Source organism: Rhea americana, unplaced genomic scaffold (assembly GCF_003343005.1).
Source record: "Rhea americana isolate MKP2758 unplaced genomic scaffold, rheAme1 scaffold_65, whole genome shotgun sequence".
NCBI classification, from domain to species: Eukaryota; Metazoa; Chordata; class Aves; order Rheiformes; family Rheidae; genus Rhea; species Rhea americana.
The window spans coordinates 186,300-210,423 of NW_028186812.1; the positions used below are offsets into that span (position 1 = coordinate 186,300).

General features: G+C 36.5%; 1 protein-coding gene across 2 annotated transcripts in view; it reads right to left on the minus strand.

Annotated features, from left to right (window-relative positions):
- Positions 1–639: 639 nt before the first annotated feature.
- The window catches only part of HSPH1 (heat shock protein family H (Hsp110) member 1), a 24,760-nt gene continuing 1,275 nt past the window's right edge, over positions 640–24,124 (minus strand). Inside the window, exons 2-18 of one of the 2 annotated variants that reach the window (XM_085320671.1) lie at positions 23,613–23,670; positions 20,205–20,345; positions 18,245–18,367; positions 16,950–17,049; positions 13,869–14,002; positions 13,118–13,362; positions 11,994–12,222; positions 10,860–10,966; positions 9,333–9,466; positions 6,577–6,782; positions 5,649–5,780; positions 4,768–4,905; positions 4,228–4,353; positions 3,584–3,691; positions 3,358–3,477; positions 2,035–2,196; positions 640–1,506 (exon numbers count right to left, since the gene is read on the minus strand). In XM_085320671.1, coding sequence (XP_085176797.1) covers positions 1,306–1,506; positions 2,035–2,196; positions 3,358–3,477; positions 3,584–3,691; positions 4,228–4,353; positions 4,768–4,905; positions 5,649–5,780; positions 6,577–6,782; positions 9,333–9,466; positions 10,860–10,966; positions 11,994–12,222; positions 13,118–13,362; positions 13,869–14,002; positions 16,950–17,049; positions 18,245–18,367; positions 20,205–20,345; positions 23,613–23,670 — 2,464 coding nt within the window. In that variant the 3' untranslated portion in view covers positions 640–1,305. The remainder of the gene's footprint in view (positions 1,507–2,034; positions 2,197–3,357; positions 3,478–3,583; positions 3,692–4,227; positions 4,354–4,767; positions 4,906–5,648; positions 5,781–6,576; positions 6,783–9,332; positions 9,467–10,859; positions 10,967–11,993; positions 12,223–13,117; positions 13,363–13,868; positions 14,003–16,949; positions 17,050–18,244; positions 18,368–20,204; positions 20,346–23,612; positions 23,671–24,124) is intronic. The other variant, XM_085320672.1, reaches the window with a different exon arrangement.

Sequence of the window (24,124 nt, forward strand, 5' to 3'; positions counted from 1 at the left end):
GGAATATGCTTCCAAATAGAAGTATCTTTCCTACTGACTTCAATTGCCTGATTTCCTAGTATAGTTTGATTTCTACATCAGAGCATATGAATTACCTCTTTCAGCACATTCTTCTGCTACCTGTACCTAAAAATAAGCTTTTCTTTGATAGACTTGAGATTCAGCTGAGAAAATTTTTTAGTTCTTAAATGACTTATCAAGGTCTAACCAGAGTCTTTGCTTAAAATGAACTGAACTCATTTTGCCCTTTTAGCTCAATCTGTAACAAAAGGCACCTGAAATTGTACCRGTTACTGATGTTAATCAGTTTTTAACATCATCTTCTGAACGGGAGATTTTGTTCTCTAAGCTACAGGGTTCTACATCTTATCACATGCCTTACATTTGTAAAGTTTCTGGGTTCCTTCAGGTGTGCTCATTCTTTAGGACAGAGAAGAGAAAGGTCTGTATTTGGTTAAGCATTTATTACTTTCCACTTCCTACACAAACTGTTCTGTGCTAAGTATGAGAGTTACAGTTTTTTAGGACTCATGCACAGGAATGCACAGTAGTGGCCTTGGTTATCTGCCATAAACAAGGAAAACGGTACTGACTTATAGCAGAAATACTGAAAACAGTTAAAGCCAGCAAGTCAGGAGATACCAGTAAAATGAACTTTATTTTAAAGCTCATTAAAAGGCTTCACAATAACACTAACAGGATTAGCATTTCCTTCATTTTATGTACCCCACAAGAAAAATGTATTGTTTAGCAAGAGACGAAACGTAAGTGTTTCTGCATGCTACTAACACATTTCACCATCTTATTATCCATTAACTGCTTTGGACTGCAATCAAAGACCTCAGAACAGAAGGATTTTTTTTCTGRAGAGTCCTTATGAATGGGATAGACACTGGCTTTTTATTGACATACCCAATTAGATGACCAGATGAAAGAAAACTACCTTGGCATCTACAAATGCCTACGAAGGTTTTGGTTACCACCTCTTGAAGGAGCAGTATATTTCAGAGCAAGGGCTTCTTTTCATCTTTAGTGATACAAATGGTTAATACTGCACAGAAGCTTAGTATGAACTAACAATTCCACAGGAATCTGAAAGTTACCAAGGCAATTTTCCTTTTAGGATAGTCATGACTACCACTACCATTATTCTTCCTCCCATAATACAGCATATTCCAGACACATTTTAAGAAAAAAAATATAAATAGTTCCCGAAACAATGCATCCCCCCCACCCTGCCCCTGTCACATAAGACAGCAAAACTATCTTCKGTCATGGGATGAAATAACTTGCAAGTGCAGTGGTTTAGTCCAAGTCCATACTCATGGTGTTTTGATCACTTGGATGACATTCACCATTTTGTTGAGGCATTTCAGAATTTTTGTCATCTTCTCCCATGTCTTCATTTTTATAATCACTCCGTTCATTTAATGGATTTTCTTCCTTAGGAGAGTCAACTTTTGGTTTTGGTTGTGTTACAATAGGCTCACAGATATTGTTCAACTCCTGCAAGAGAGAGGAAAGACCTATGGTCAGAAAAATATTATTAAGGACCCACTGGCTTCAGTGTGCAGAGTCCTGTGCTCGTTACTGTCTGAAACTTGTCTCTTTACTTGCTTGCCAAGTCCAAACTGACAAGTACAGATTGCAGCCTGAAATAGCTTAACTGATTTACTTTTTAATAACTGATTTACTTTTTATAAAAAAGTTCTGTAGACAAAGTATTTCATTTAACATTTCATTTTGTGCATGTCTTTCAAGACTATCCTGTACCTGCCAATAGTACTGAAAAACAACCCAACTTTTCAAGGTGACAGAGACATGTATACTGTCTATAGCCCCATGGGATTGTATACAGTATTTTATGAACTCCTCTACCTTCTATTCAAGTGCATGCTACCCATACTTTCTAACTACACTTTAAAAACACTGCAGCAGTAAGATTAAATGTGAAAAATAACAAAACAACAAAAAACAACCAGTYAGTCTAGCTTTAGCACCAGCCTCTAAAATTAGGTTTTTTTCAGTACTTACCTGTAGCTTTGCCTTAATTTCACTTGAATGCACAGCTGGATCCTGATCTAAACTCCTCTTAGCCTGTGCACTTACAGCGTTATTCATCCACTCCACCATTTCACCAACACACTTCTCTACTTTCATCATTTCCATTTCATCAATATGTATGTATTTTTCATCCTGAAAATACAGATGTTTTGTATTAGTTAATGTCAAGTTCATTGGCGTCAAGTTCTGCTGAAAAGGCTATTCCAATTAATTACAATTTATCATCTTCATTGATATTGAAAATAAACAGAAGTTGGCAACAAGCCAGATCTGTTACAGCAAGAGACATCAAGAAATCAAAACGTCAAAATACAGCTTCCTTTGATAATCAAGCGAGAGAAATAGCTCACGGAAGGGAATGGAGGCTTCACGAACAGGTCATGCAATAAGATAACATGACATTCGTAACTGARTTGCTAAAGGAAAGCCTGCCCTCTCTTTGGCCATCTTATGTTAAGATGGTGCCATTCTGCTGTACACAGAAAGGGAAAGCTCAGAGTAACTCAGCTTTGGGAGCATTCCCCACTGTGCCATAYTAACAGTTATGCAAATAACTAACAGAGAGGGGGAAGGACCTACCCAGCAACACAACCTATGATTTTGACTGTGATTTCAGAAGATTGATTTGAATATTAAACCTATTATATTCAGTGATGTTAGCCATTTCAAGATGCTGTAATATTACTGCATGATTCAGTTAATAAAAACGGTTTTAAAATCYACAGCTGTGAAGACAATTGTTTCTATTGCAAGTTTCAATGTAAAATTTAATTAGTTYGAGTGTTATGAGCTTGCCCTATTTAAACTGGTAAGCTTAAAGTCATAGACTAAATTCAGAGGCAGGCATGCTTGTRAAGAAAGTGATTTTCATGTGGCATTGACAAAAAAAAGGATACATCATATATATAACATGCCGTATGTTTTAGTTTATCCTTAATTGTCTTTTATACTCGTGCTTCTCAGCATGGCACCAGATCCATTCTTGCTCCTGAAAAAACTGGAATCTACACCTGTGACATACACCTTAAATAAGTCAGATTAGTTTTTAAAAGATCAAAAATCRGACTACAGTCTAGCCTTCACTTTTTATGAGAATGCCCTTTTGAGYCTGAAAATATCCACAGAAGTATGGAGCAACTGCAGCCAAGTACTGGGAGACATTTGTGGTGTTAAACTTCATAACCTATACAACAGTACATGCAGATTACCTGAGAGTGAATTTGAAACTTCTGCCAGCTAGTGGGCCTCAGTGAAATTCTGTGTGGTAGAAGATATATATTTCAGGGCACTTACTTTATTCCTGAATTCCCCAGCTATTGTAGCATAATATTGGAGCCTGCGTCCCAGTTCTTCTAACAGTCTCGGTCGTTCTTCTGCTTCTTGATAGCGCATTTCAATTGGAGTACCTAATTTCTAAAAAAAGCATTTCCTATGCATTACACAGTTCACTAACATTCATTAACACTGTTTCTTGTGGTATTTTGGAAATTTTGGTTTTTGGGGACACAAACAGACCTACCTTTAAATCCTCCAATTTGTCTACATATACCTGCTTAGCTTCATCCTCACCCTCTTCATACAGCCAGCCTTCTGTCTCTGTTAGGAGTGCAGAGAATCCTTGCAGATCCTATGTGTCAATATAATTCAATATGTTCAGCATCAAAATATAAACTAATTGACTCTGCTTGTCTTACACAGACAGGACAGTTAAATATAAGTATTATTCTTAGCTTCCTGAAGGGAAACTGCATTTCTACTGCAGCTTTTGCTTAGTTAAGGCAATTACATTCTTACCAGCTTCCTAACTGGGAAACACAAGTCTGCAATATAGGTAGCATTTATTTGCAACTGGTCGCCTTGGATTCAGCCAGTGCCTGGAGTGTGGCTTTAATTCATGCCTTTGGTTATAGATACTATTTTGCAGCTTCCACTTTTAATCACCAACTTTATCTGGAAACATAACTTTACTACCTAGTGACAAAATTTCTTCTCAGGGATATACACTATTTGCAAAACCAGAACCTTGATCAGTCACAKCCATCATTCAAATAAGTAACCATTTCCAGCTATTTCCAGGATGGATATGATAAAGCTTGATCAAGAAATACAGAATATATATTTGATGATAATGTTTTCAGATAAGCTCTTGAAACTATAAYCTACCTTTTCACAAACAAATTTTTCATATGGTCCAGACAACTTGTCTCTAAACTCATACACATATTCTTCCACTGCATTCTTTGCATCATTTCTTTCTTTTTCCAGTTTGTCTTGCATAATCATCTTACCCTGCATAACAGAAAAAGTTTTAGTGAAATATCTACATTCAAATGGTATCATAAAAAGCATAGCTTCAGTGAAACTAATAATCCCACAGAGGCCTTGGTTCATGTAACTGCTAACATTCTGATAGCTACACCTGATACTCACCTGAAAAAATAGGATGTCCTTCTCTAGATTGAATAGCTTGAAGCAATCTGATCAGGGAATGCTGTTTATAAGACTATCGCTATAAATGATGCTTCATTCTTTTTGATTAACATTTGTCAGCTACATTTATGTGGACAGTGCGTTAGCTCACAGYAAATTAGGTGTCAGAGTCTACATTCAGGAGTTATATTAAAAAATAACAGGTTGTTGCCATAAAAAGCAGAGAAATGTTAAATAACTAATCAAGAAAGCAGCCAGGCCACATTAACTCACCTCTGTTTCAATATACATATTGAGGAGATCTTTTCCTAACTGCCAAACCAAGTTAGCTTCAATAGGCAGTTCCACATTTTTCACTTTTATCTTGGGTTTTTTAGCTTCTGGAGGCTGATCACCTTTCTTCTCATTYGTCTGAGTTGGAGAGAAGAAAAATAAGGTAAGATTCATGACTTTTCTGATGATGTAACACTTGGATGGGTAGAAACATTCCTGGGTAGAACATGCACAGATCTTCTGTGTTCTTTCATAATTTTCAATATAYGCTTTTAAGTCATTTTCCCTTTCAGGGATTACACCTCATTCTAGCCTGTTTACAGCCCACTTAATGGACAGTATTGAGCAACAGGAAGGGCATTTCCCAGATATATGGCCTATCTGCAGTTTTTACAGAAGTGCCCATTGGTAGCTTAGCACTTCACTAATGATGGTGACAGTGGCAGGACTTTAGAYAAAAGCATTTTCCATCCATATAAAAACAAACTAGCATCAATATCATGCAGATTCATATTTTCACATAGATTATTTCCTCTTAGGTTTAAGAAWCCCCAATTCCACCATCTCTCAGCAGGTCTAGTATGCTTGGCCTCTAACATCTTTTGAACAAACTGAAATTTCTGCAACCCAGACCAACTAGTTGTGTAACACTGCATAAAGACAGGGATGTGATAGAGAGGAAATTCCATGTAGGATTTTTTTCAAACTCTGGTGGGGGGGGGGAAATCATTAGAAGCTATACAGATCATTTTTCATAATACAAGAACAGAAATGAAAGAGGTCCTGAGCACCACATTCCTTACTTTTCTGGAATATGTTACCATTTTAAATGCCACCATTATAGAGTATAACATTTTCAACAGAGTTAAAGGGTCACTCACTTTCTTGACATCTGGGATTTTGTTTTCTTCAGAGGGAGGTTCTGATGAAGGGGGAGACTGTGGCGTTTGCTGACCATCAGTTTGTACCTGGGACTGTGTTCCAGCCTCACTGTTCTCTTGCTGGATATTTTTCTGAAATGAAAGCCCAGGCACAAAGGATGTAGAAGGCATGTGCACTTGTATTTAAAAGTTATAGGGCACTTCACTTCTGACACACATACTATATACAATGTGCCCTACAAAGCATCCTGTGCACATGCAGACACACACATGCTGTAACTAACAAAGAGATACAAACTAGGCARAAGTCAGGAAAGAATTAGTGAAAATGCTGCCAGTGCCCAGCTGGCAGACTAAACCTTGCGTGTGTGTGTTACCACTTTTTCTTACYGAAAGCAGCTTTTATTTTACTCATCCCCTCAGAAAGTTATTAAAACAAAGTCTACCATAACAATACTGCATTATTCCCCCACTGTCCCCCTTCCTTAAATGCTGTAGAACAATCCAGTTTTCCCTTTCACAAGTAGTTTCAAAGCTTGACTAATATGCAGGATTATAAACAAACCCCTTCAACACAGAGCACAGATGACTAATAATCCAAATTGAATTCTCCTATTTGGAGCACACGGATAATAAGTACAGCAGCTGCAAGTAAGCCCACCCTCAAGTAACCCCCCTGTTGCTTTTGGCTATATTGGAGGTTAACTTGGCACTTTTTRAGCAGGCCCTACAATTGATTTTTGAAATACACTTTCAGGATAGCAGCACTAAACTTCTCCCATTTTTAAAGACACTTTTTCCTGACAGCTTTGTACATCTCAATTAACCTCACTTTTCCTCCTTAAAAAAAGTCATTTTTCCTAAGTATTTAACAGCAGAATGCACTTTCATCAGTAAGGACATTCATGCACAAAAAAGATCAACTCACATCATTAGAATTTTCAGGAGGCCTCTGGTCCTGAGATTCTACTTCTGTTTCRACAGTGACATCTTCACTTTCCTCAGTTTTAACTGGTTCCACCATGGATGCAGTGGACACACTGAAAATTCCRTGAGTATTGACACGGACTTTCACTTTGACTTTAGACTTTTCTCCATCCTTCTGGGCTGCCACGTTCTGTATAACGTACCTACCTACAAACAAACAAAAAAAAAATATTCGCATAACAGCATTAACTATGTAACATTATAGAGTTAGGAAAATACCTCCCTCTTTCATACAAAAATGCTTTTTCTATGTATTTGACCATGCCAATAGAACCTGAGAAATTCACAGCTCATGAATTTCTCACCAGGGCACTCCACAAGGAGCAAAACTGCTAATTGGAGGGGAYAGAAATCTAGAAATATCACTGCAGCTTAAGCCTGTATTTCTGGCTCCATGCTAACTGTGCCTAATATTAAAGAACACATTTTCACCTTARGTTTTAGGCTTGTAAAGTTCAGTCCACAAATCTAAGACAAAATTGAATGCTTTTTCATATCTAGCTGAACATCAAGAGTAAGTTCTAAAAGCCATTAAGATGCCTTACTATCTGTGCAAATCTGAGTCCCCAAAATGAAATTAATACTACTGAAGACATAAAATTGGCTGAATACTAGCACATTTCTGTGTACAACTCAAAATGGAGAATGTTTTTCTTCATCTAGGGTAGGTTTTCCTGACACCAGTAATGTAGAATAAATACCAAACATAAAAGCTCACCATCCTATAGCCATGCTGTCTGTAATGCAATAATGGGATAAAACAAAACTACATGAAGATTTAGTTTAATGCAAGTGTTTTAACAAATATCTTTAATGCATGTTATTATCCAGTATAGAAACAGTACTTTTGGAAGCGTAAATATCATATTTTTCATTTTCAGCTTCTAATATCCACATAAATCTGTCATTATGTTTTGCTCTGAGGCAGAATTTGTAGTTGTGACCCCTGTAATATTTGAAATAAGTGTTGTGAAAGTAAGAAACAGACAGACAACTAGTTCAGAAGCATATGAAAAGTCAGATCTCCTTCATACAAACTTAGAAGTAGGCAAGCTTTTTTTCTGCCTACTACATGGTTATGTTTATCACCAAAACAGTGACCTGGAGATTATGGTGCTCATATAACTGTTAAGTAGCAATAAATTTCATCACAGGATGAATATAYGTACACTCACATGCATCATTTGTTGTCATGGATCTGGTCTTCAKGCGTATGAGCTTTTATCTGCCTGCTTTAGAGACTGAAGACTGTAATCCCCTCTTGCACCAGTAATAGTGGTGTTGTGACYTGTCCTCTCTTTTGACAGCTTCATCTCAAGTACTGACTCACTCAGAGCTATTAACAATTCTGTTCTGAGTAAAGAGTTAGTGCTGGGCAAGTGGAAGCCAATCTGATTTTGAAATTCAACACTTAATTTGCAGACCAGCAGTTACACATCTTTTCATTTGCTAAAGTTGTGTTAAGTTGAACAGACAAATCCCACTATTGGTCTTCACAATAATGGTTACAGAAATGGAAGTCTGTTGTTTCTATGACTACAAAATGCCCTGATGTTTCTAAGAGAGTATTTGACTTCTGTGACCATCAGTGAAACAACCACATAATTTACTTCAAAATAGGAAAAAAATTGATGGTTCCTGTTAGAACAATAATTATAGGTAACTTTGCAGTTTATTATATATTAGCCAAAGTATCTGTAAATCAGAGGGACATAGTTCTGCCCTATGTAGTCTCCCAATCACCTCCAAAGTATTTGTAAAAACTAATCTTTAATACTAGCATTCTGATATACTATAATGTAAGTGTACTGTTAACAAAACAGCTGTATTGCRAAATACCTAACCAGTGGGTAGCTTGGGTATAAACAAAACAGAAGAAAACAGAAGAGAAACTTATTCCTGAGAAGAAAGATTTGTCATTCCTTCTACCAACCTTAAAAAATAAAGTGTAATAACTGTTAAGCTTTCTAACAAAACCAAGCAATTACTTGACAGTAACAAACTTGTATCTTAATCCTACTGTGTAAACATACAACATCTGATTCCATGCTTAGAACTCAAGAGCAAGTATTTAACTGGCCTGTTACCATCACAATCTCTCTGCATTCTAAACTCTGTAACTAATTTTTAATTTACCAAAAATAAGAAACAGCTGCTCATAAATGTTACCAATGCAATTCAAATCACTRCTATAGTCTTGTAGTTGCCACTAGCTCAGGCTGTCTTGATTAAAACTTATTCAACATTAAAGGAAATCCATGTACAGAAAACTGCAGTAACTAATAATTCAAGTGTTTTATCGTTTCACTGCTACTAGTAATTCATACTTAAGTTTTCTACATACAGAAGGTATTTTTCAAATGTTCCTAGCTTGCTTTAATGAAAGGTAGAAAAGACAATTAAAGGAAGCTAAGAAGCATCTCTTGCAATTATAGTCCCATTCTAGGTCTTGTCATTCTTTTCCAGTTCCCCCTCATCTGTTCATCACACTGAGGCACCTTCTGAAGCTAGGCAAAACCCACACTGTTACCTATGAAATGGGACTGCTGAAAATAGTCCTCCAGACGTAGACTAAATATATATCCATCATACATCTGCACTGTAACACAATGCAGCATGTTACTATTGCAGAGTTAATTTAAGACCAACACTGATATTAAGCAATGAGACAAAAACATTTCCACAATAATTACTTACCAATTTTTGTTTCAGGATATGGGACTCCATTAGGATCAGAATAAAAAGCTTCCAACTCAAATGGACCCTTCCTATAGAAGGTAAGAACTTTGGAGAAAGGTGCTGCATGATTTCTGCTGAACACCTCATGGACCCTATAAACAAGGGATAACATCAGTCTTAGCAAGATGTTTTAGCTGAAGTGTTCTGATTTAGGGTCAACACACTGCTTTGACAAATTTACCCTTCTGGGCATTTCCAAGAGTCTTTGCTACTATTCAGCAAGACTGGGGGGGGGAGGATTTACCATTGTGTACTAATGCTAAATTACCCTACTCCACTCATTTTGATTTGGGTCTCAGAAGCAAGTAAGTTTAGATGTAGATGGAAAGTTGAGTGACAGACTATCAGCAGAACTGCATAATTTGTTTCCTCTGAAGATGTTACTCAGAGCTTGGAATAGTATAATTTAAAATCATAATTTGCACCCTTCCTCAGTTAGACTCAAAATAATTATAGCCCTGCTAATTCCTTACTTATTTGCCTTCTATAGCTCAGCTGAAAACCCTGACACCAGATTATTAATCCTTCCCTGATATGACAAGGGAGCAGAGAGAGGAGAGAGAAGTGTGTGTGTGTGTGTGGGGGGGGGAATCTCACATCTCAGTTTTCTGTTCTTTCTCTAGGCTCTGTCCCACATTATGTCAGTCTGATTCTAATTTCCAACTAATTTTTATCTTCCAGCTATGAGAGGATCTTGTCTAGTAACCTAAGTGTGAGAAAATAAGTGCTTCACTTCAAATGCAAACCTACAGTGTGCAGTCAGAAACCTATCACCTATCAAGCATTAGGTTCTGCATCCCCACAGAAGAAAATGACAGAAGACTAAAGGCTGAACTACAGAGAACACAGGAAAAGGACAGGTCCCTCTATAACTCTCCATAACTTCTTAGAAGATGAATTTAGATCTCTGTACATCCTGAACAGCAAGAACCACATTTCCTATAAGCATGGCATAATTAATAGTGGCACAATGCCATAACTAAGTGTCTTAAGACACTGCAATTGCAGGAAATCCTCTTCTCTTAGAAGTCAATGAAATCACAGAAGAGTTAAATCCTTGCTTCTGCTTTCAGCCAGACAAGCAGTATCCACAGAAGCTATGTAATGCATAACATTCCTACTAAAGCAGTAATTGAGAAAGGTGTTAAGACGACCTTGAATAAAAAAACAGAAGGAAAATGTGATCAGAATCTAGCAGTTCATATAGATCATTCTGTATTCAAAAAACCAGACAAGCAGATAAGGAAACAAGACATTGACTGACAGCTTACTGAAGTTGTAATTTATTTATTTTTGAAATATATGAGGATTGTTATGGCTAAAATTTTATGCTTTTATACAGAATCCTGCCATTAGACTCTGACAGAGGCCCTACACGGTCTCTGCATCAGAATGCCAAGATCATAATTTAAATGCAACCAAGGACATTATCCTTGAATTCTGAAGGCGAAAAATCTTCCGAGAACTGTATTTTGAGCTACTTACCCCTCAGTGTCTTCAGCTTCTGTGTTCCACAATAGAGATATTGGGAATGGTGTTGCATCTGTTACAGAGAATTCTCTCACTTTGAAAGCTGGGGAAAGAATTGCACACTAAAAGAAAACAGATGTGTTACAGTTGGTTAACTGCTCTTTCTGCTCCCTGCCCCTCACAATACATTAGAGCATCTTTCTATAAACAGGGGAAAATGAGAATGGTGTTGGCTTTATTAAAATGGAGTTARGTGAGTTGCTTGATTTTAATGAAATCTGGTAAGAAAACAAAAATCTCCTATAGAAGTGTTTACATTCTATGGATTAGTGGGACATTTGGCCCACTCTCAAGACAACCCAATTATTCTTAGTTCCAWTGTTTAATCTAAGAATGTCAGTTTTTATTTTTACTATACTTTRTAAAAATGCAACAGTCTAAAGAAATAGGACTGCAAAGAATGGAAGTGCTGCATTACTTAGCCCTAAAAGAAACAGTGTTTGTCTTACAGGTCCTGCTTCTTCCTCTCTTGAGGAYTGACTGCGAGTGATGGAAAGCAATTACTAAGATGGGACAAAGAAACAAGACAAAGCAGAGGGAATGAAATAAGAGAATGAGTAAAGCAGAAAAGGAAGGAGAAAGGAATGCTCTGCCTTTAAAAAAAGGCATATATATAATCCACTTGGACTGGAAACCATAAAAAAATAGGGAAGCATGAAGACAACAGTAGAATAAAAGTCAGTTTTACATGGATGGAAAGTTGGATACCAGAAAATGCAGGCTTGCAGTGTCTTTGGCTCTACATAGAGGCTTTTTACACACTTCAGTGATGAAAAATTCTTCTCTCAGGTTGACAACTTATATTTTTCTTTAAAGATTCCTATATCCTGTTCTTTTAAAGAGAAGAGTGCCCTGCTTATGGAATACACTGAACAGTAGTACTTTAAACAAAATAACATACCATAGAAGAGCAYTATGAACTCTAAAAGCATAGTTCCATAAACAGACTAGTGAACAACTGTCCCTTATCTGCTTTTAAAGGAACCACTCTTAATGYGGTTCTTTTCTGTGGTCTTCTAACATTTCTCCTAACCACTTCACTAGCTCTCCCAGAAGCGTAAAGATTCTCAAGGGTTGCCAATACAGTACCTGCAGAGCACAGCCTCTAGCTATGGCTTCATCTGCATTCAATGTTGTACTGACATCTTTGCCAAAGAATTTAGCAATCCTCTCTTTGACAGCAGGAATGCGGGTTGCTCCTCCAACAATCTCTACAGCAGTCACATCTTCGACTTTCAGTTGTGTTTGTTCCATCAATGAAAGTAGAGGCACCTCTATCCTTTGCAGTAAGTCAGCACACAGTTCTTCAAATTGAGATCTAAGGAACAGAATAAAATTATATCAAAATATGTCTATCTCACTACTATGATTTCCTAGTGTTTTTGTTTCTAAACTGACTCTGGCCAGATTTGTTAACTACATTGCAACAACAGACTTAATCTTAAGCACCTGTGAGCAGACTGAGCAACAGACAAGGCAGTGCACAAACAGCTGATCTACAGAGTTTCCTATGCTGTTATCAATGAAGTTAATCAATTAAACTGCAAGATGAAGGTATTGTTTGGGCAGGGGCTGTATTTTTGCCTCTGAACAGAGGTAACTGGTAAGAATACAAAAAGCACTGGAGCTTYCTTTACTATAGAAACCTATTCCCTAAGTACTGGAAACTAAACAGTCACTAGACATGAGTTACAAGACTAGCAGTAATTACAAATGAAGTTGTGGCTATGAGCATGTACATGTGTTTTAAAAGACCTTATCTACACTGCACCATAATCAACTCATCCTCCAGTAGTAGTGTTTCTATCCTCCATTTCTCTGTTAATATCCACAATACAATAAAAATAGAAAAAAGTTCCATTTGTTGCTATCTTAATGGTATGGGATTTAGGTTACCAAAATATAGAGGACACCTATAAGTCCAATCAATCCCACCAGTCTGGTTTGCACGCATCTGTCTATGGTTTTAAGAATGTGTCATTCTACTAAGAGAATCTATGCTTATCCTGCACACATTACTACACTCAAACAGTGCATCTCYTGCTCAGGTAGCTGAACACTACATTTTAGCCTTAGTTATTCTAGCATTAAAAGAAAGTGCCACAGCTCTTCAGTGTTTGCCCTGACCTCTATCACAAAAAAGTCTTTAGGACATGGGAAGAAGCAGTTTAAGAAACGTGGCCAGCAAAGCAACTGCCTGGCTTAGACCTCACCTGTTCATTTTTCCAGATACATCAGTATCATTCATGAAACACTCAATATTTAGGGGAATGTCTGTGCTATTTGAACTCATCAGTTTCTTCAGCTTCTCACACTCTTGATACAGACGAAGAAGAGCTCGAACTTTAGCTTTTGGATCCAGTTTGTACTTTGCTTTTATTTCCGCACAGAAGTAATCTACTAACTTTCCATCAAAGTTTCTTCCACCTAGAAAAGGGTCAAATGCTGTGCCAAGTACCTGGTTTGAAAGAACACAATTATTTAGTCTTACACTCAGTGAAAAATCAAATGTTGTAGCAGTCTTCCAACATCAGCAAGCCTTTATTTCCAAAAAGAAGTTGGAGACATGTCAGCCTACATTCCAACATACAGGCTCTATTTTAACCAGCTACATCAGCCAAAAATTGGTCTTCAGTTTAACCATGAAGTAAGCCTAAACAACTAGATGATAACCCTAAGCAGCCACAATCTAAGCAGTAACACTTATTCATTTAGATAAAAACAGTAATTCCAACCATACTGTGTACCTTATATTGGTATACACTGAGCAATTTACATCCTCTGCTTAAAACCATTCTATTGAAGGGGTCAAAATCATTCTAATGGAAGGCATTGATAAAAGTTGTCTTCATCTTTGCCACTGCACATGCATTAGATTATTTCTGAATTTATTTAAGCAAAGTAGAATTACAGATTATTTGATTATGTATCATAAAGAGTTTTATTTTCAGCTAGTCTTACTACCTTTAGTTTACTCTTGTTAAATGCACAGGCTGATACTTGAAATGCAGAATGTCCCATATCAACAAACACTACTATCCGTGGCTTCTCTTCAGGAGCTGGAAGGTCTTGTTTATAAATTCCATAGTTCAGAGCCACTGTAAAACAAGTGTCAGATATTATCATTGCAATCTTTAGTGAGTCTCCAAGTACATGTTCACAAGAATGGGATGATATTAGCTATAGTATCAAAAAAAGCAAGAGAAAAACAGATCTGTACTTAACATAATACATCTATGCAAGGTCTTACCTATACAGAAGTTTTACCCTGTTAATATATGCCCTAGAATCTGAGAAGCAAAAAAAAAATAAAAAAAAGAAAAAAAAAAACACTCTTAATCATGTATATGCTCTATCCCCAAATGCTTAAGCTTGCAAGTCTAAGCAGCAAGGACCCTGCTTGGGGGCTATTTACTTTGATCTCAGTTTATGAATAGCTCAGTTTAAGCTTTTAGGTATCAGAAATTCAGTGTTCAGAAGAAGTTTTGCATTTACAAGGAGTACCACAGGCATGAAGGTTTTGTCCGAGAATGCTATGAACAGGCAGCAGAGGCTTGTCAAAGGGAAGAATCTCAGCCTAAGCAGAGAATATCAGGCAATGACAGCTCATGAAGTGCACCAGAAGTATGAAATAGGAGCAAATGGAGCATATAAACACAGGATGACAGAGTCAGGGACACATCAGAAACTCTACAGCAGCAGCCTGGATGGAGAGTAAAGTCAAAGCTAGGAATGAGGCTGACGCAGTAACAGACTAAAAATGAAAGCCTACAGAGTTTCAGCTACCTCATAATGTAGGAAAGGCTGAGATTCTGGAATGACAGACAATGTGCAAGACATTTGAGTATGATAAAAAAAATCCCACRTGGAAAATAACAGCCCAGGTTAGAGGTCACATTATCAAGCAAGAGAATTAGAGCATTAAAGAAACTTGTAAGGAAGGCTGTGAATAAGTGCTCTAAAAAGCAAGGTTTTGTAGTCAGCGAATTTCTTACGTGACAAGAATGCAACACTGGCTCCCCTCTCTCACATCAAAACCAGTAGTTCCAGACCATCTGGAACAAGGACAGCCTGGTTTCTCACTGAGGAAAGGTTAGAGTTTTTCAAATTCTGGAGTTTATTGAAGTTCTCCCTGCAGTTGGCACACTCATTTTTACCTGCGTGGATTCTCTGGGATCTAAAAAACCACTCTCAGCGTAACAGTAGTCCCTCCTACGGCCAAGTCATGAACAAGTGCTTAAATAAAGAACAGAAGCTCTATTTTATGTAGTATATCTAAGTGCTACATCTTTGAGATCTACACTTGGTTGGAACTGTGTGTTGTTCTGACCACTCATTTAATGATTTTATTCTTGACTTTATATTCAGACTGAATACAATACCTTTGTATATGGGCTAAAACRAATTTACAAGCATAACTTCATAATCACAGCACAAGGCAGCAGCTGTACTTGCCTTTTATTATGACAGGAAAGGAAAACTATTTTGCTTTTCTGTCCTATTATAAACCAGGATCTCTTTCCACAGGTATTATCAAAGATTCTTAAATTTAAAATGTTAGAAAACATTTTTTATTCATCCTTCAAGCCAGGAAAGCAAAATGAGAAGTGCGATATGCTACATATATGCTGGTGGTGCTAAGGATATGAAAGAGCTTATCTGCATTCCTGCATACTCAAGGCATCTCAAGGCAAAGATTCTAGTGATCCTTGCTAAGAAGTCCTGAAAAGTTTAAGGTTCACATATGGCCAAAAACTGAGCTGATGCAAGTGTTCTGCCAAATAAACAAAAAAGGAAATGACAACACCCCTGTGGTAAGGCTTTTAGCTGGCCATACTGTCCATCATGACAGGTCATCTTCAAAGGAGGTATGAAGGGTTACCTCTCTTTCACTTAAAAAAAAGTTGAAATGGTTCTTTTTGAATGCCCAATTAAGTGTTTTTTGTGGAGATGGATTTCTTTATAAATACTTTAAAAATGAGATTTGAACATTAAAGCAGGGAGCTGGACATTTGTCTCTGCTCCTCCTCTTTCTACATCCAAGAGACACGCAGTCCTGCTGAATACTGCAGCTCAGAGGACTACACACACAAGCATGAGATACAAGTGTATCTRCTGTGGGATCTACACTTACCCAGCTCAAGAAATCAAACTGCCACATGATCTCTATAGCACTTTTTGCTATACAAATGAGAAACYAAGCTCTTAGATTTTTATATTGTCAGGCTTGCTCCTCATTAAGTGTAAATACAGTGTGTTCAATATAAAAATCTTAATACTGATCAAATGGCAAAGTTCACTAACAACTCTACACTTTACCATAGATATGTATCCACAAATAATTCTAGAAAACATGAAAATATCAAAGTATCAATGGATGTTTAAGATTATTTCACTCTTTAAAAAAAACTGATTCAGAAACATGAATCCACCTGGTGTTCACCAAAAATTGTAGTAGGGAAAGTTCCTGTATCTTCAAACMAAACAAAACACTCCCAACTTTTCTGATTCAAACACATACAGAAAACCTGGGAAGACTTAGGATAAGACTTGCTTTTAGAAAGACCAGATAAACTGGTTTTTTACCAATTATTTAAGTGTCCTGAACACATCAGCAAAGAGGATTAAAAGTTGTATTTATTTTTTTTTTAAACCCACAATTACACAGACAAAACTTCTTAAGATATTAAATTATGAAGATTATTCAAGAAACTTCTTTCAAAAGTGTTTAATCTGATAGCTGTTCATTAGAAGGTTTCTCCCTCTGAAATCTGGACACTAAACTAAATGGATGAATAGTCTAGGCATGTGTGATGTCTCTTAAGTAAGCACACAGCAAGATAACTATCACTAAAGCTTCAAGTCATCTACACTTGCATACAGAGGACATTAATGTGAAAGATGAAGTCAAGAGGAGAGCAACAACTGTTTTGAACAAATTTGTTCGTAGTGACCGATTTTTAAAACCAGTCCTATTTCTTAGTGTACTTAAATGTACCTTTACCATACACAAGTTTGCAGAAACTGTTATTCTACCATACTTACCTGCTGTCATGTCATTCATTAATCTAAGACAGTTTAATCCAACAATCTGAGCTGCATCCAGAACAGATCTCCTTTCAGCATCTGTGAAAAATGACGGAACCTGAAAAAAGCCAGTAAGAACAGAAAGTTATTTCCAAAACACTGTTTGCAAAATACTGTTCATTTTAAAATTTTCATTTAAGAATAGTGTCTGTTCTACATCTTTAAGGAAGACACTCATTACAAGATTTTAATGTAACTACTGTACTGAATTGAGGTTTGAAATATTCTATTCAATCATAGCAGATGKAATTAAGCTAACATCAGCTAATTTACACTGGTGCAACAGTACTAGTACACCAGTAGCAAGAAGCAAATGAAATTCTATACAAATGGTACGAACTTGAGCAAGAAAACAGAACTTGAATTGCAAGTGCAAAGTATGCAAACAGGTATTACAGAGATATTATGGAGAAAGACATAGAAGAATCAGTCACAGTTAGTTCAGATATTCCTGTCCAAGAAAAAAAAAAAAGAGTACATCAGTATTATAGATGASAGGTATACAGAAACAACGGATAATATGCATAAAGAGAATCTGTTTTGGCTGAAGTGACCAAGTGACTTGGGGGGGAGGGGAAAGAATGGTAAGAGATTCTGAAGGAGTATATAACTGAAAACTTGCTACAGCTTTGGTACTGGACAGTGACCTCTGATGTCCTCAGAGACTGAAACTACATCATTAGAAGACACTAACTTTCCAGTTTCTGACTGGAGAACAAGTTCTTCTAATAACAGAGCCAAATATTCCTAGATGCAACAACTTCTTCAGAGTGACACTGTACACAGAGGTGAATTACACTTAAGCACTGCAATAGAATGACTGTTCTTTATCTGAGGTCCCTTCATGTGCAGATATAAATTGAAAAAAAAATTACCTTACTGAAAAGATTAATTTCTTTTTTTCAAGTTCCCAGCTACCAGAGGGCATACTTTGATAAACAAAAGTATCTTTACTGAATAGTGTGCTCAGACATGGAATCTAGTTGTAGCAGGGTACACACGTGGATCYAAGAAATGCTCTTGGGCCCTGAAGTTCAGACATCATCAAGAAAATGAGTTCATGAAGTAGTTCAAGGACTAGAATAGGGAAGTRGCCTGGGATTTCTTGAAGTCTAAAGCTCTAAAGCTAGGTAGGATTAATCTCTTTGTAAGTGCTTATATTGTTTCTTTTTCACTATATGCAAATAGAAACAGAATGCCCTCAATAGCTGAAGTTCAAAAATATATTGTTCCTTTACATTATAGTTACTTACTGAAATAACACAGTCTGTTACTGGCTTCTTCAGGTTACTTTCTGCAGTTTCCTTTAATTTAGTCAGCAACATGGCTGAAATTTGCTCCACACTGAAGATATGCTCCTCATCCATATACATGACCTGGATAGAAAGAAAAAAAAAAGGGGGGGGGGGAACAATTCCACAATTTCAGCTGGAGAAAAACTTACTTAACATCTTTGGACATGCTGCTGCCTAATACTCTTTCAATCCCCAAAAGCTTAATTAGCCCTTTATAAAACTTCTACAATTTAATTTACTACTCGAGTGCCTACAGAAGCAGTAACTATTTTGACACAGACTTAAGCATCAAGAACCATATTATCTCTGTAGATGAAGAAAATGGCTGAATGTTTCAAGTAATTTAGAAAGTGAAATGAGTGTAAAACATGAATAAGAMAAGGTCCCACAGTACTAAGCCAAAAAAGTGAAAACAGCCATCATTTGAAAATTGCTGACAACTGCAGAAAAGTATGGAATTACATGCTGATCATCACCCCTGACATTTTCTCCCTTAAAAGCCTAACCACCAAGATGGTGATTTTAAAATGAAGAGCTACACATAAAAGCTTCACCTTAYACATATAAAACTGTAAGCTACCTTACACATATAAAACTGTAAGCTTAAGATATAAAGCTCAATAAAAAGTTAATTCTCATGTTGCTCCCTCCTAAAAATTACTACTGAATGACTAGTTTTCTGTGTACTACAATAAATGCCAATAATGAAGGGAAAGAATATTTTATGATTGATGCTTAAAGTAGTATTTGCCTTTTATTCACATCATTTCAACTTGGGAAAAACAACAACAGGGCATTATAGTTTCAGTGAAACAACTGGTCACAAAATACCTCAGTTTTACTGAATGCTACTTACTAAATCTATTCACCTTGTTCAATAGAAAAACACACTCATTTGCTCTCCAAATGAACTGAGGAACAAAAAGAAATACCAAGTAGCACTGTTCTCTCAATACCAAACTTTCTTATACAGTAAAAGACATCTATACTTATTGCAATTAAAGGAAAACATTAGTTTGTGTGTAACTGTTATCACAAGTCACAATCTGCATCAAAAACATGTCTCATCCTTTGTAAAACTTGACTACACTTCCAGTCAGAAAATGCAGTCTAACGCATAATCTCTTATGCAATCTATTCATTACTTAGCCTGATTTAAACTGAAGTTCTGAGGCATGTTCAGTTCAGTCCAGTTCAAGGCATGGAGAAAAGATGAAAACATAAGCCTGCAGCCCTAAGCTAGAGCCTTTATTTGGAAAGCAGCATTATAGTCTGTTATGCCAGCAAACCTGTCATTACTAGTATCTTTATACAGTTCTTTAGATGAATCTAATGTTAGTAACTGCATCTCTTTTCTAGAAAGAGCTGACATTGTTCCAACAAACTCCTTGTAGTATGAGCAAGGCACAAACCTGTATTATGCTGTAAAGACTGTTTTTGAACACCTGCTGCAACTAACTTACAGGATACCAGACAGTCCACTAAAAAGTAGTCACTCACTTGTAACAAAGATTTTAGAGTTCCTACCAGTTGAGGAGGAGTATGTAACTATGTAATTAGAATGTTACAATGCATTCCACTCAAGAGAGACAGAAAAAGGTTAATACTTCAAAGTAAAGCCACATAACCATGTAACTATCTTAGCAGTTTTTCCACTGCAATGTTTGATCTACACATGCAATTTGTCAGCAAGGAAGCTTATATTTGAGCAAGTACTTGCAATGAGGTTTTATCTGACAGTTAATAYACATCATTTAAAGATGAAGTTGGCTATTCATACAACAGCTCCTCTGTWTGAGAAAGGTTAAAGAAAACCTTTAGAGATTAAACAAAGCCTAGATTTCTATGATTAAATGCTGAAATGTAAAATTTTCCATTTGGCTATAAAAAAAACGGGAAGTTGTACTGCAAAACTTACTTTTACTCCAACACCACCATTCTTCATAGGAACCAAATCATAGCTCAACTTTTCTTTTTCCTTCTGAACAAAAGGATCATTGAACGCACGGCCATGAAATCTCTTGAAGTTAGATACTGTGTTGTTGGCATGAGTAATTTGCTGTAAAGAAAAAACAGGGTATTTTGAAAACTATTCTTGATCACCCTCCAATGTACAGCATCGCTCTATACAACCCCAAGCACCAGTTAAGTTTTAGGATGACCTTTCGGTTACTTGCTACATTAATTTCAACAGCACATGTAATTGCTATCTGGTACCACAGCTCCATCCTAGCTCTTTATTGCAGGAGACCTGAATGAGTCAGAGCTACATTACACTAGTAGCTCTAAAATCTTGAAGCAATCAGGTGAGCAGTAACAGGTGTCTAAAGTAGTAGATACTGTAAAACCTAATTTAGTTGCAATTCAAATAATTACAGATAGAAGCCAGTTTTGCTATCATTGACTTCCCATGACTACAAATTGGCACCACAATCCTAGCCACCTTACCTCCAGTCAGGTTTTTTGCCCYATTACATTATGTACAAGCAATTGTTTGTTCAGTCATTCAGTTTCAAGCTGACCAGTCTCCTGATCCAGTTCAGCATTTACTGGCTTTTTTCCTGAGTTACTTTCAAACCAGTCCAGTTCCCTTGTTCAGCCACAAAAATTATTGGGCCAGACCAAAGGAGGATACAGTATGATAACAAGCAGCTAGAAACATGAGACTGTGGAACCAGTGCCAGTTTAAAGTATACGCTGAAATACACTGCAAGCTCCCTCTAGAACTAATCCAGAGAAGCATTCTAGATGACTAGAGTAGYCTAAAAGACATACACCTCAAATATATCTGCAAAGACCATCATGAATGTTATGAAGCCTATTCCATTGGATGGAAACTACAGAAGTACATTGTTCTGTCTTGCATCATTTCAAGCAGGCATCAACAGATTCCACAGCAGTAAGTCAATGGACAAACACACTGAGGAAGACTTCTTGCCTCTACTACCCTCAAAGGAAACTATCACCTTCTTTTTATATGCAAAATTATCCATCGCAGGATTGAAGAACTAAAACTATATCTTATATTGATAAATTATATTTCTGTGAGAGTTCTCCAGCAGAAAAACCCCAACAACAGACAAGCAGTCCATATCCATACTACTAGACACTAACTTCCAAACAAGATCATGTGTGTGGGGAAAAGATGTCACACAAACTCCCCATCRGAAATAGTTCGCAGCCTATTCTAACTGCCAAACAGTGCCCAGCAATTGCAATGGAGAATACTAGTTTCTACAGGCCAGAATCATACCAGCAGCTATTTCAATACTTTAATATAACAMAGTATTTAAGTTCTAGTGCCCAAAGCCATTTCCTGGCATTGTTTCATTATTTGTATAGCCATAACTTCATACTACTTGAATGCTCTGTAACTYACAGTTGTACTGTGAAAGAATGTGGATGTAAAAATAATTATTATGGAGTGGACAGAGAAGCACAAACATTCTGGTGGCTTTTTATAACCTAATCTAGAATTAAACACAACGCCTTTTCCAAGAGAACAATCTTAAGATATTTTTAGAGCAATTTTATGACATTAGCTCTCCAGCATGTTTCAATATCTTCTTGCTTAGTCATAATTAAGAAAGCTGAGATTATGGTTGGTTAACTGAGACACTGCTACTCACATCCAGTGGTCCTGAGACTTACCTAATATGTCACAGAATTTCTTAAAAAAAAAAAAAACACTAGCTCAAATAAGAGACCATCTCTGCTTATTCTGAGCTTTCTCACATATAGTCATTCTTGAAATCATTAGTCAGGATTTTTTTTAATTAAGAAACTTATTACTCAATTGAGTAAATAATCATTTTCCTCCTTGATATATGCAGCTACTACATCCAAGTCACCAAGAATATAACTCTCCGTTGTCCAAGTCAAGAAACTTCCACATTTACAAAAGAAACCTGATCTATACAACAGCTGTTCAATAAAACTAGATGGCTTACAACAAGAGGAATTCATGCTCTGAAATCTTTCATCCTTTGAAGTTTCGCATTTTTTTCTTCTGGTAAAAATATTTTGTTTCAACTGCTATGACAATTAAGCATGAAATACTCGATATATTAACATCCCTTAAAGGCTAGCTAGTCTGAAGGCAACTGTTCAAAGCAGGCAAAAACCAACACCATTGTGTACAAGTATACATACTTTTAAATGCAATTTTAAGAGTTAATCTACTCCACTTTCAGTTTACTTGAAGTTCTGGACAGAATTTTATAGAATGAACCTAATAAATAGAGATTTAATAATATTRTTATAACTTTCAGTTAGTCTCATGAGAATCTATGTGGAATTTAGGTCATTTGTTTTGACTAATAACTTATTTTTGTACACAAATTAATTATGACTTAAAACAGTGGAAGCCAACAGATAAGCAGATGTAATGATAAAAAATGAAATTTCTGTAAGGCAAGAAGAAAAACCACCCACATTTATTGCATTACATTGAATGTTCTGAATGTTAATCTGTAACTGAAGATGTACGTGTGCTTACRAACATGCAAATTATTCTTATTCCCTTGGCTATTGAAAATTAAGAAGGGAAACTAATAGTGGGGGAAAAAAACCTCTCCTTTAGTGCTCTCTCCATGGAAGCCTATTGTAGTGCCTTTACTACATGAGAGGTTTGCACAGCTCAACACAGACTGCATGCATGGTCTATACTGGCAGTAGTTATACAACAACCTACAAAAGAGGGGGTTACAAATACTTGAGAATTTAATCATTGCATTTAGTTACTTTAAGATGTGTCAGAATTGAGATTTTTTTTTTTAAATGAAAATATGACTATAAAATAACTTGAAATATTTAAAGCCCCTTGCAGGGCAGCTAAATCAAACAAAAATGAAGACTTACACCATTAAAAAACAAACAAACAAAAAAACCAAACACATAGGCACTTATCTTCCAAAGAAACCAAAGCTAAAAAGGTACTTAAATAGCTTTAAAAATCTGGGTCAGGAGTGTTGATTCATATCTAATTTTAAGAAACTATACTCATTATTTAAAACGCTTTCCCTCGAATGCAAGAAAATCCTGCAGAAAAGCATTAGGACATGAAACCTGATGATTAAGTTGTCACAAGAATTGTTCAACCGGAAGATACCACCATTAATAAAATAGAAAGTAGTAATGTTCTTGCTAAAACAACTTGCATCTCCTTGCATTCTTTGCAGGAAGTATGGCAGCATAGCACAGCATTTCTAAAATAAAGTGATTAACTAACAAGAAGAAATTATTTGATTTTAGTGACACTGGTACCTGAACAAGAGTTTGCACTAACTGTTCTACTGCCACTCACAAATGTCAGGAAATGACCTACCTGGTTTTTAGCTGAGACACCAATAGCTCTGTTTTTGGATCCAAATGAAACAACTGACCTGAAAAAGAGCAACAGCTTAACTAATACCATACTGACAATAAATGGTACTGAGAACCACTGTGGATACATTTTTACAACTGTGTAAAACCCGAAACTGTTTCTGTTGAAGTGAGGTTTTTACAGCTTGTGGTAACACACTACAGTAAGAGTCTTAGCCATTTTAAAGTCTTGGCTTGAATCCAGGACTTTTCACAATGCCTTATTCAAATACAGTTAAGTATGATGATTAGTTAAGATGTCACATCCAGATTCCATCCTACCCGTTTCTGTTCAGCTGCTCACAACTTCACAACTCTTGCTTTGAGCCTGAGGTTTTCTATATCTAACCTCAGAATAAAGGTAAACTGCTCTAGGCAGTTATAAGAAAATCCACTCAGCTAACTGAACTACCCTACCATAGGGAAACTGTCTTTTTCTTTTTTCTTTTTTTTTTTTTTTGGGGGGGGGGGGGG